Source organism: Trachinotus anak, unplaced genomic scaffold (assembly GCF_046630095.1).
Source record: "Trachinotus anak isolate AG129_WGS33_773 ecotype Australia unplaced genomic scaffold, CSIRO_AGI_Tana_v1 ptg000012l, whole genome shotgun sequence".
NCBI lineage: Eukaryota > Metazoa > Chordata > Actinopteri > Carangiformes > Carangidae > Trachinotus > Trachinotus anak.
The window spans coordinates 1,966,332-1,980,000 of record NW_027273863.1 but is presented as its reverse complement, the minus strand read 5'-3'; the positions used below and the strand labels follow the sequence as shown (position 1 = coordinate 1,980,000).

Below are 13,669 nucleotides of genomic sequence, written 5' to 3'. Positions count from 1 at the left end.
AACAAAAGGTTTGGATGTAGTCGGTCTTTTCAGGAGGGAAGGACTGACATCAGGAAGAATTATGTGGTGACAAGAAGTGGATCACAACACTCCACAGCATAATGCACCAAGAAAACCTCTGTGCAGAGATATTAAATTCAGATCTTCATACGGTTATGACCATGGTGGTAATGGTTGTACTGCACATACAAAGATGTCCCTGTGGAAAAGTTTTAGAGCGGTTTGTCAGCTGCTTTGATGCTGTCAACACCTTCCTGTCTGAATCACCCAGAACTCAAGGACGAGAACTGGGTTATGATGGGAAACCTCAATGAGCTCAATCTCCGACGGAAAGGAGCAGGACAAACTGTTCTGGACATGTTCAACACGCTTTTGTCAGCAAGCTAACAATCTTTTAAAGTGATGTTGATTCCTCCACTTTCTCCTACTTGAGACACATAAGGGAGCTGTCCCAGCACTGGCTTTGCTGACAGCAAACCCCATATAATGAAGCTCAGCAAAGGGTTCACCCTGACTGGTAGGAATCTGTTTATTTGTGATACACATGGGTTTTCAATGTGGCTGTTTTTCCATCTCCTTCTGTCCAACTCAAAGGTGGACTCAGTTGTCTTCAGGAGGATGACAGCATCCTTGCATAGTACTGACTTTAGTCTTCCTGTTTGACATGTTCTCCCACTACATTCCAGTTTGGCATTTCATGTGGAAAAGGTTGCCGACCCCTGATGTAGACCACATATGAATATCTCCAGAGCTGATCAGTCTGCTGTTACCTTGAGCTTCTTGTTGAGTTTGCAGCAGTATCTGTGCAGCATGGCCAGGTTGAGGGGACCGAAGTCTGCATAGAAACTGCAACACACAGAGACACAGAGCACTCACTCAGCATCGCTCAGCAGAATCAAATACTGGGACTCTCACACATGAAATCCCTGTGTGGTCAATTAGAAAGCTCGTCAGATGTGACCGATACTGTAGGTGTGAGTAAGATTTCCTCCTCGGTGTTTGTGTTTTTGTCAGTGCAGGAGCAATGCAAGTTTCAACCAAGGTGGCATCTACTAAGATTGTTGTTATAGGTGATAAACCTGTATTACTCATCCTAAATGGAAGTGATGAGGTCCTGTTTTCAGTGTGGGAAGCTGAGTCACATTAAATATGACTTCAGCTCGTTCTCTTCTGAAAAATGATATCATTTAGTTTTTTTCTGCATTTTAAAGGCAGACAACAGGGGTAGTTCAATTTGAGGTCATGAAGAGGGAGTTTATATTACACTATGACAAACATGTTCCATGTGTTGTGGTGTTTGATATTTTGAGACGATATCTTGGGACAAAAATCTGTACAATCTTCCACGATGTGTGGAGATAAAGAAAAAACAACCGAACAGTTAAATGAATAAATAAATGTGAATTACTGTGATTGATGGAGTGATCAGAACTTCCTCAGTGAGCTGGGATCAGCTGACCGGGTTTGGACTTCCTGTTTGACCTCAGTGTTTCTAAAGTCCTGGACACGTTGAATGATTGAACATGAACTCTGTGACCACGCTGTGACTGCACGAGTACGATGGTGTGTAATGTGACAGAACCTCCTCTGGGTGTCACTGTGGTCCGCTCGACTATAACTGCAGCTCCTGAAGTCCCTGAATATCATGGCAACAGGAGAAACTGACCTGGTGATCAACAGTGGAAAGAAACTAAATACTTTTACTCAAGTACTAAAAGTTTGAAGTACTTTACTGGAGTATTTTCATTTATTTTGTACTTCTACTCTGTTACATTTCAGAGGGAAATATCTCTTCTCTGATGTCTGTTGTTACTTTTCAGATTCAGATTTTACTTAAAAAATAACATTTGATAGGATTATTATATTTACTACACTGCATTAAAGTTTTTTTTGGCTTCTGAGCCTTTAAAAATGTCAATATCAATACAAAAGTGTGTAGCAGAACTTTGTAGTAGTAACTGATTTGCTCCAGCTAAAGCAGCTACAACAGTAAACTGCAGCACCACTAACGATCTAATGATGTTACATGTATTTTTTTACTTTTGGTACATTTTGCTGATGGTGCTCCTGTTCTTATAAGTCCTGTACTTTTACTGGAGAAAGATATTGAATGCAGGAACTGATGCAACAGCAGATCTGAAAGCTTCTGGTAATCACAGGTAAACATGTGGTTGGCTGCAGGATTCACAGGCCGGTGGAGCACACTCCCCTGTGTGCTGTGATAATCTGCTGCAGCTCAGGTCGACACGACATGTTGAGACTGCAGTGACGTCTTAGACACATTAAGATCCTGGACTTCCTTTAAACAGTCAGCACCTCCTCCACAGTCTACATCTCCACACTCTGCACCTCCACACTCTGCACCTCCTCTACATTCTGCACCTCCACAGTCTGCACCCCCTCCACACTGTACCTCCTCCACAGTCTGCACCTCCTCCACAGTCTACACCTCCACAGTCTGCACCTCCACAGTCTGCACTTCCTCCACACTCTGCACTTCCTCCACACTCTGCACCTCCACAGTCAGCACCTCTATCACAGTCTACATCTCCACACTCTGCACCTCCACGGTCTGCACCTCCTCCACATACTGCACCTCCACACAAGAAGCATGTGAATGCCAACAGATCATCAGATCATGAACACTGACCAGCGAGTAATGAATCCCTCTGAGCAGCCTGTTCTCATGGGAAACTTACTCATCACATTTGCATCACAGGACGTTACTGGTTTCTGCTGCTTGCTCAAAGACTCATAAGAGACAGACACACACACACACACACACACACACACACACACAGTTAGACTCAAGGTCGCATCAGAAGAGCATTTGGCCTCAAACACAGGGGGATTTTAAGGGTGGGAGCACTCAAGGTAAAGTGGGCCCTTTGGCACTGAGCAGGTTTTAATGTCAGGAGGGACTTGAACATTAAAAACTGAACATGTAAAGAACAGAGGGATGGGCCCAAACCTGTGATCAGGTTCAAGTGAAGGGACACAGCTTTGAGCTCAGTGGATGCTGCTCTCACACAGTAACGGTGCAAAAACATGAGAGTGATATTTGATTCTAACCTCTGCTTTCTTGATGATGATAATGACGATGATGATGTTAAAAAACATTTTGAAAAGTGGGAAAAGTTCACTGAAGTAGAAGCCTGTAAAAACAAAAACGTAATGCAGAACCTGAATTATTTTGCTTTTGTTTTGTTCCGGTTATTTTTAATAATCTTCAATATCTTATTCAGGTTGGCTAGCCTGATTGATAGTGTTGTGTGTGTTTGTTTGGTGTGGCCTAATGTGTTAAGTTTGATCTGTGTTTATTGTCTTATGTTTTGTTTAAAAAAAAAAAACATAATAAAAAAATGTATGTTCGTTGTTTGAGGATCTGCAGGAAGTTGTCCATGTTCTGACCTCATCTCAGTTGGATAACTGTGATTCTTTGTTATGGCCTGAGCCACAGATCTCAACTGTACTAGGTCCAACCTAATATCTGTATTGATAACCAATAATTTGTTGGTCTGTCCCAAACTGATTTCTGAACATTTAACTCTTCATTAACCAGGTCTCTGTTTCTGCAGGAGTCTGCACTGTCAGAGTTCAGCAGCTTTAAACTTCAGACTAATTCACTTCCTTATTCACTCCTTTTCTCTCACTGTATCATTGTGTTTATTAAATTACAACATAGTATATCATTCCCATTGTGTAATCTTCACTGTGTTTAATGTTTTCAGCTATATATGTTGTGTAAAAATCAGTTATGAAAACTTCACAGAAAATTTCACAGTCTGTCACTGCACCATGTTACCACAGAGGACTGTTACTCTTCATCCTCATAGTTCATCCTCTTGTTCTCTGAATCTGAATCCATGAAAATCAGCTGAGAATTAAAGCCATGTTTTCTTTTTGATTAAATCTGAGTTTGATGAATCCCTGCACCAAGCTGCACTTTTGAAGCCCTCACTGTGTGTCTCATTACATAATGAGTTCACATACTGAAGATGAACTGCTCTGTGCTTCCATGTGCATTCATTCATCTGTCTGTGGTTCTCCCTCGGCACTTCAGTGTGAACTAATAAAAACTGTATTTGACCCAACACTAATAACTCTAAATCCTGCAGCAGCATTAAATACACAGAAATATTATAACACCGCTGTGGCGACTCAACACGCTGCTGTGTTTTCTCCAACATTAAAACATTGTTTTCAGAGCATTATTGTCATTTGTTGTTGATGCTAATGATTAAAGTAGCAGGTCAAACTAAATTAAACACTAAAGGTAAATGGTGGACTGAAATGACGAAGTGTCCAGTTTGTTAGCGGCGTCACTCTGTGTTTGTCCTAAATCCCTGTTCATGACCAGGACGCAGCCACTGATCTCATCTTGACCCATATCTCACTGTGTGATCATAAACAGTGGCTGGACATGCATGAGGATGACTGGGCTTCAGATACAGCCTGGTGTTCACATGAACAGTCACTGTTTCCTTGCTCTGATTGAAGTGAACTCAGTCATACATACAGACTGAACTGATTCGTTCAGAGCAGGACGCTCACTTCCCTTATTCGAACAGATTTCCTCTCACTAACGCACACACTACACATGCAGAACCTGGGCCATATCAAAACAGCTCTGACTCACTGAATCATGGACTCTACCAGACCTCTGAAGGAGCCCTGTGGTGTCACGCAACAAGTCCTCCAACCTCAACAACCACAGATGTGGCTTCTCCTGGAGCGCAGCAGCATGTTGGACCTTTTCCTTTATGGTAACAATAATAAACACATGATTAAGGTTGTAGAACGATTACAGTTTGGTTTGGTTTAGACAAAAAAATTGGTCCCATCCAGTCTAAAGGTAGATGTCCATGTGTTTGTGATTATAAAGCAGGTCTAGGTTCTATACTAATACTGTGAAAGTATCAAAGCCTCAGTCCATAGAGAAATGCACACAGCCTGTATTCAGAAACTGAGCCTTAAAACCAGCCGTCAGGACTTCTGGAACTTTGTGATGTCACAACAAAGCAGTCATTACCCTCAACCACATCCCAAGCCCCGCCCACCTGGACCCACCATCCAACCTTGCAGGATTTGGTTTCTATGAGTGTTTACCTGAAATCTGCTATATTTTTATTGGATCACTCAAAAAACAGTCAGCCAATCAGAAGAGAGGCTCAGTGAGGAGAGAGAGGAGGAGAGGAGGAGAGGAGAGAAGAGAGGAGAGAGGAGGAGAGGAGAGAGGAAGAGAGGACAGAAGAGAGAGGAGGAGAGGAGAGAGGAGAGGAGAGAGGAGGAGAGGAGAGAGGAAGAGAGGACAGAAGAGAGAGGAGGAGAGGAGAGAGGAGAGAATAAGAGAGGAGGAGAGGAGGAGAGGAAGAGAGGAGGAGAGGAGAGAGGAAGAGAGGACAGAAGAGAGAGGAGGAGAGGAGAGAGGAGGAGAGGAGAGAGGAAGAGAGGACAGAAGAGAGAGGAGGAGAGGAGAGAGGAGAGGAGAGATGAGAGAGGAGGAGAGGAGAGAATAAGAGAGGAGGAGAGAAGGAGAGGAAGAGAGGAGGAGAGGAGAGAGAGGAGGAGAGGAGAGAGGAAGAGAGGAGAGAGAGGAGGAGAGGAGAGAGGAAGAGAGGAAGAGAGGAGAGAAGAGAGGAGAGGAGAGAGGAAGAGAGGAAGAGAGGAGAGAGGAAGAGAGGAAGAGAGGAGAGAAGAGAGGAGAGAGCAGGAGAGGAGGAGAGGAGATAGGAAGAGAGGAGGAGAGGAAGAGAGGAGAGAGGAGAGAGGAGAGAGGAGAGAGGAGAGAGGAGGAGAGGAGATAGGAAGAGAGGAGGAGAGGAAGAGAGGAGAGAGGAGAGAGGAGAGAGGAGAGAGGAGAGAGAAAGAGTAGGAAAGGAGCTCTGCTATCAAAGTTAATAACCAAGGCTTTTGGAACACAGTCTGTGACAGCAGAGAGCCTCTCCACCTTTACTCTATGAATGCTAACTAGACTGACAGCATTGATCATCATCTATTAATAAGTCATGTATGATGTCATCATTGTCAGACTGGACTGTTGCACGACCTGTGCGAGCTCAGATCACAGTCGTGAAGCCAGAAACGAGGCTCCAGGTCTGATGAAAGTCTGACTGTAACAAAGTGTTGGTTTGACATGAATGAACATCTGTACTCTATACAGACAGGTATGTTTTATGGTCATATCACTGTGGTGAATATTGTAATAATAAAATACTTATTATTTGATCATGTAAAGTTATTTTGTTAAACGAATGTCACTCAAATCTCAGATCTGCTTCTCAGCTGGAGCCACTGTCACATTAAATCCTCACAAACAGCTTCAGCACCTTCAGGTCCCAGAGTATCAGTGACATGATCAGTGTCTGTAGCTGGGTCCTGCTTTATCATTTGACTGTTAAATATAATCTCTTGAACAACAGAAATCAGAAATCACAGAGTAGATACTGCAGGTACAAACAGGGCTCATCACTCCTCTGTCAGGCCCCTGGAAAGGATCTGTTGATGTGGTCTGATATAAAGTCACAGCACTGACTGTGACCCAGCTGCTGATCACAGATCAGACTCACCTCTCATATATGAACTCCTCATCCACACTGAAGTAATGTGTGTTGGCTGTGTTCTTAGGTTTGACACGGAGAGTGGCAAAGTACAGCCGATCTGTGGGACAGACAGAGAGAGAGAGACAGAGAGACAGAGAGAGAGACAGGCAGACAGACAGACAGACAGAGGGACAGAGAGAGATGAAATTGCATTATTGATGTTGTGATGTTGTGAGTTCATCTGGATTTTATGCCTGAGCTCAGAGTGAAACATCAACCGTCAGACAATACTACAGAATACTACAGTCATTCAGACAATTTAAACTGTTACGTCAGGGTGGATGTGAACTGTTAGTCATTGTAACTGTAGAAATGTTTTTATTCCAGCGGAGGGGTCATAGCAGCCTGTTCCCAAAGCTCCTCACCTTAAAGCACACGCCTGTTACTTAACCTGATTTATTACAACTTAATCCTCCTGAACTGTTGTTGCTGATCGAGTGTAAAGCGTCAGCGCTTACAAAACCAAGTTCGTAAGAAAAAAACCCCAACATTTTTTAGTGTGGTCTTCATAAACGGATAAAGCAGATGAGACTGTTGTAAAAACAAACAAACAAACAAAAATTTTGTTCATGACTTTTAAACATTTCAAACTGCAGAAATTATGTTTTTTAAAAAGATGAAGAACCTGAAGAACAGTCACAACCTGGCAACCAAGACTTGTTCTTCACAATATAATTGATTAGTAAATTATTTAACTTGTTAACCATTAATAAAGAATGACTTGAAGTATTAGTGTTACCTTTAAATGCCTTGTATTTAAGGTTATTTAAATTCAGGGGTTTTCACAGACAGTCAACCCATCATCAGTGAGTGAGCTGTGGGCCACAGCCTGAGCCCTGTATTTTAGCCTGTTGCTGTTCATATTTGTTAAAATTGAAACCATTGAAAGTCTGACAAATAAACTATTATTAGCAGATCTTTTTGTACCATGGATGTAAAAACAACTATCAGTGGTTTACACACTGTAGAAAACTTAAAAACCTGAAGAGCCTCAGGTCTGTTCTGGAGTCAGCCTGTAAGCAGCATGTTTTTTCTATGGTTTCTGGTTGGTTTTATGGACTTTTATTGAAGATGGACATAGAGGATACTGATGTGACTCTTACAGTGTAGATCAGATCTCAGAGTTATGACTCTGAGAAGGAGTTTTAGTGCCTTCACGATATATTGTTGACAACATTGACTGTGACTTTTTTCTCCACTGGGAAAATGTATCTTCAATAACAACAATAATAAACTTCAGGAATTATATATAATCACTTTGGTGATTATTTTAGTGAAATTTCACATCCATGAATCTGAATTTATTCATTCTAAGCCTTTATTTATGGTTTTTGAAGACGAGACCAAACAGCAGGCCTAAATTAATTAATTAATGATTTTTCTATTCTTATTAATTTGTTGGTAGCTCTTGGTTAACTTCTCTTTGCATCTGTTTTAACTGATTCTTATCATTACATTACTTATTAATTGTATTTACATGTTTGTTTTAACTAATGCTCTTTTTGGTATTTTAACCTACTGGACATTATTGTAGATAATGTGGAGGATTCTACCCCAAATTATTTTAAATAAAGACATTAAAAAAATATTAAATCTCTATTTTCAATGAAGATGTTGAAAAAAAGTTTTATAATGACGTAATTGGCTGCTGGTTTTGTATCACACGTACAGTTGTCTTTTTACCTAAATATGTTATTTCCATTATTATTAAAAATCCTATATTTTTATTTATATTAATTATTATATCCATTATAAAATACCATAAAAGGATATGGAACTTACCTTTAATCAATTCTGACGCACCGCACTGTTCATACTCTTCTGCCATTGGTCTCCAGTGATTCCTGTAAAAATCGTTGTAAATTACAGTGTAAACGGTACCTGTCCCAGTCTCAGTATCAAGTTACACATGTATCAGATGTATGTACAGATTTATCTGTTATGATGTCCAGCTTCAGTGTCCCCGTCATCAGTTAAAAACGTCCACCTGTAAATAAAGTCACAGTGACTCTTCACAGGCATGTGGCTGAGCCGCGGTCACATGCTCAGGACGGACGAGCGCAAAAAAGTCTCCAAAGTGAAAAAACCGCGGTGGTTCAGATCCGGTCCCTCTGAAACCTACTGACTCTGTTTGGATTGAACAGTTTTCCACAACTGATCCAGGTCCAGTTCACGACTAAAAAAAAACGTTTCCGGGAAGATTGAGCGGCTGAGGACGCGCCACAGTCACAGAGCGCTAATCTCCCTGCTGCTCTGCACATGCTCAGTCAGTGTCCACACACCGAGAGAGACAGACATAACCATTGATAGATATGAGAATAGAATATTCTAGTAATAATCCCTGTTTTCCTGTTATGATTATTTACATAATGCTTTTTAATACTGATATGAAAATACATTATTTCTATGTATATTTATTATTTGTGATTATATTTGTTGAGTGACAGCACAGCTCATCTTAAAGTGACATGTAGAGATTTTCTGGTATTTTTCACCATGACTTTGAATCCAGTCGTCCTACAGAATAAATGAGCCTTGTCATTCAGTGAACTGCAGGCGACATCACAGTGGCGTTTTTACAGTGGCTCACTCTGCAGACTGATTCATCTGACCTGAGGAGTGTAGCTTGGTGCTGTCACCCACGGGTGTGGAGCCAAGGGCACGGGTGCCAAATGTCTGAGCTCCCTGATTGCCCGGCTGAGCTGTGAGTCTCACATGGGGCTGAGTAAATCTGCACTTACATCACACAGTTGTACAAGTGTTTGAGACATTGATTATACAATAAGACTTTGGTTGGTTATTAAACAAAAGTCACTAATGCTCCTAGAACTTTCTCAGGGATGTTGTATTGACCCACAGTGAGTCTGAGTCTCAATGCTCACTGTGCTGTGGTCCTGCAATACACACAACTGTCCAAGAGAGTATTATAGAAACTGCTTTAAAAGTCTTCAGTCATTATAAATAGACATCCTGATGGGCAGAGGACATGGTTGGACTGTCAGTCCTCCAGGGTCTCAGCTTCTATTAGATGTTTGTCAGTGGTACAGATCCACGGTGCCCAGAAGATTAATTATCACAGTGATCCCTGATTTTTCCTGCTGCACCATCACCATGTTAAAGTTTCCACTTTGACCAAGATAAACATCTTATCTGAAAATGTCCTGGTTTGTGAATCCTGATGACTTTTTCTTTCGAGCCAGCATGAGGTTGACATGTGTGGTTTTGGATGGATTGTCCTGAATCTCAGTGCAGACATTCATGTTCCCCTGAGGATGAAGTGTAACAACTTTGGTGACACTTTGACTTTTCATCCAGCACCATCATCACGTCAAAGTTTTATTTTTCCAGTTCTGCAAAACAACTGACTTTCCTGTTGGCCTCAGCTGTTTGTGTTTAGTGCTGCTGAGAAAATGTTGGTACGTTAACATATTAAACTGAGATGATGAACATTATACCTGCTTCACAACATTTTAGCATATGTTAGCATCCTGATATTATCATTTAGATCAAAGTACTGCTGTGTCGTTGTTGTGTGTTGTTTGGTCCATCAGTGTAACTTTCCATATGGCAGAACAAGAGACCTTCAGAGACCCTCTGTAAAACCAAACCCCAGCCACAAACAGGTTTTCAGGTGGGGATGAAGTCATCATCATCTGGTTCCCTCCACAAACAGCCAATCGGATTTCTCTGCTGTGTTTTGGATGATTAGAGTAAATCAGCAACAGTTTCTGATCCTGACAGGTTTTGTTCAGCAGGATAATCTTCACTAATGACACCACTTTATGATGTTTGAAGCCTAAATACAATCAGCAGCAGTAAAACGCTCATGTTAGGCTATAAACCAACTACACCACGGTCACATGACTTCACCGTCGTCACCACTAAACTTCAGCTTGTAGTGTGATTTAGCTCTGAGCTCTTCTACAGAAGCCTTTCCTCTGACAGAGTTAGTGACAGTTTGTAGAAACACAACGAGGCTGTAAAGGTGGACTGGTGAGGAGATCGGTTTTCATGTTGGACTGATGACGTTGAACGTCCCCGACAACCTCTGTTGTCTCATTTAGACACTTGTTATCAACCGGCCTTTTTTAACAGATGGAGAAGCTTCAAGAAATCAGGACTGAGGGATTTACTGATGGATTTGATGAGAATCAAACCTTAAAATGTCTTGAGCTGCTGTTAAACACAGACCTGATTTCAGTCATCAAGCAGAAACACAGAGACCTTAGGAGCAGGGAACAGGAAGTGATAACATGCAACTCATTTAGTTTTAGGACTCATTCCTGCAGAACTCTGTTGTTTGAAATACACTCACAGTGGCATTGAAACCCCACCAACAACTACTGCTTTGGTGTGTAATTGAAGAGCAATACAGAAACACAAGTGCACAAGTATAAATGCTCACAACAGTGTAGGCCTCTTCCACAGCCTGCAGTGTAAAGCCTGTCAAACCTCCACAGAAGTATGAACCAGACTACTGTGGAGTAACGTGAGAATTAAATTTACTTAATGTAAGATCATTTTCCTTATTGTTAGTGCACTAAGCTTACACTCTATGTAACCTCTAAGCTGAACACAGATCTGTGTGTGGGATGTAGTCCTATTCCTGGTCTTAGCTTCATCTGCTCCAGTTAGCCAATTATACATCAGATTAACAGAGGGGAGGGAGTGAGCAGGTCAAAGCCGAGGACACCTGTTCCATGAGCAGGAAACACAACACAATACACAACAGCTGATGATCCTGATGAAGGTTTATGAGACTCAAACTGCTCTGTGGAGAATAAAACAATACATTGATTAAGTTATAATTAATGTAAAAATTAAACAAAAGTATTATATTATATAATATTTCATTTTCTTAGTAATTTTAAAATGGAGAGGTGAACATTAAAAGCGCTGACAGCCATGTTTCTGTTCTAACTTCATCATTCGATGAGACATTATGAGGAGATGAAGGTTGGTGCTTCCTCCAATGAAATGCTGCCCCCCAGCGGTCATTCACATAATAACATCTGCAGTCGCTGCTTGGTTGTGTTTGCCAGTTAGAAACAGCCCAGTGTCAATTACATGCCAGTTAATGTCAATTTAATGTAAATTTGGATTTGGTTTAGAGGGACCTGGTTTTGACTATTTCTGAATTTATGTTTGTGGATATTGCACCACTGAAACAGTGTTAAGGCTGGACCTACATTAACACCTGTCCATCTGTGAATTTAATGTGAGACAAATAAGGTAAGATACAGAATCTTTCAAAGTCCTTAAAAACTCTTGTTGAACATATATTTAAACATTGAACAAGAGTTTGCATATTTTCCTCAACATAAAGTGAAATATGTTCTAAATTAAATATGATCTAAACTGGGATTGTGCACACAATTATCCTTGGCCATTGCTGACCTGAATTTCATCTTTAGGAATAACTTGCAGTTTAATATAAGTACAGTTAAACAACAAATATCAAAGGTTTATAAAGGAGAATGGAAACAGGAAATGTTTAAGAAGCTTAGAAATTACATTCAAATTAAATATGTCTGCTGTACAGAACCATATATAACAACAGGGTCTTGAAGATAGAGAGGGACCCCCCTGCTCTGAGAGACTTCAGGAGCTGGTTCCACCATCAGGGAACCACAGACCAGAACAGTCTGGACTGAGACTGTCTGTGTGCAGGGACGATGATGACAGACCACATTCATTAGAGGAACACAGTGGAGGAGAGGGAGCATCAGGCTGGATGACTGAGTTCAGACCCAGAAGTCTCTCTGAAGGCAGCATCAGAGACTGGATCTGACTCAGGGGTCAGGGGTCGTTATTGATGAGTAGCAGAGTGACATGTGACCTTTTGGGCTGATCAAAGACCAGACTCTGTGTGAAGGGAGGCCCAGAAGAAGAGCATTGCAGTAGTCAAGTTTAGACAGAACCAGGGCCTGGACCAAAAGCTGGGTGGAGGACTGAGTCAGGTAAGGCCTGATTTTTCTAATGAATCATTTTGAATTGAATTTTGTATTTCATTGCCCTCTGTAAACTAAATTAAGGAAATATTTGTTTGACAAGATCGAATTGAAGAATCCTGATTTGTTTTGGCTGATGCTGATATGTTGAGTTGACTTTTTTTCCGGTGAAATTTATAGAATATGATTGATAGCTAAGACAGAGGACACTGTAAACAATATAATAATTGAATGATTTGATTTGTACTTAAATTTGTGGAAATGTACGTTATGTTTTACCAATGGTCAATACATTTTCTGTTGATGTGCAGCCAGTCACCAGCTGTTAGGAGGTTGTTTTGATTTGTGTCATTTTTTTCTACAGACCATCTGAAAATGGAGCAGAGAGCTAACTGATGATGAACATGATGAACATCTCAAAGTTCATGTGAAGGAGCCATCAATAAGATTCATTTATATAACATATAAAGTCTTGTATGACAGTGGGTCCTGCAGAAAACGACCCCTGTGACTGATGCTATCAGTTATCAAATAATGCTGCAAGCAGTATCTTATTGTTGTAGCTGGCCATGGTGCAGTTCAAACTACTTTATATACAGGTTAGTAGTTTGGCCCCCACCAGATAGACCTGAAGGGTCATTTTCTCTAATCTTGTTAAATATAATTTCATCTCTTTGGGTCTTGAACTGTTTCTTAAATTAAATCATGTGAGAGGTTTAGAGAGGAAATGTGTCTCTGGTGGATCTGATAAGATCTCAGAGAAATCTGAAATGTCCCATGTAGGCAATTTTTTCCCCCTTTTTTGTAAGGGCTGCAAGGCAAAAGGTGAATATTTCCTTTCCTTTCCTGTAAGGTGTAAAGAGGTGTAAAGTAGCATACAAAAAAAATCAAAGATCAATAGAATTATCGGTTTAAATGACATATGTGGAATATAGAGTTTAACTGACAGATGTACAGCTGAGAGAGGATGATGGGAGAGGGGGAGGGGAGTTAGAAAGATGAAGAGGCCGGACACGAGGAAGGAATGAAAGAAAAAAGATGAGGTCCAAACTGCTGCTCCAGCCTCCATCTGATGAATGTGTGTGATGATGTAACACGTTAGAGAGCTATGGTGCA

The 13,669-nt window shown here is 41.0% G+C and overlaps 1 protein-coding gene across 2 annotated transcripts in view; it reads right to left on the bottom strand.

The window, feature by feature from the left end:
- LOC139628505 (dual specificity protein phosphatase CDC14AB-like) overlaps positions 1–8,850 on the bottom strand; it is an 18,576-nt gene extending 9,726 nt beyond the window's left edge. The window contains exons 1-4 of one of the 2 annotated variants that reach the window (XM_071490188.1): positions 8,531–8,850; positions 8,385–8,446; positions 6,570–6,660; positions 771–846 (exon numbers count right to left, since the gene is read on the bottom strand). In XM_071490188.1, coding sequence (XP_071346289.1) covers positions 771–846; positions 6,570–6,660; positions 8,385–8,430 — 213 coding nt within the window. In that variant the 5' untranslated portion in view covers positions 8,431–8,446; positions 8,531–8,850. Of the gene's footprint in view, positions 1–770; positions 847–6,569; positions 6,661–8,384; positions 8,447–8,530 lie in introns of those variants that run through there. The other variant, XM_071490189.1, reaches the window with a different exon arrangement.
- Positions 8,851–13,669: the final 4,819 nt, after the last annotated feature.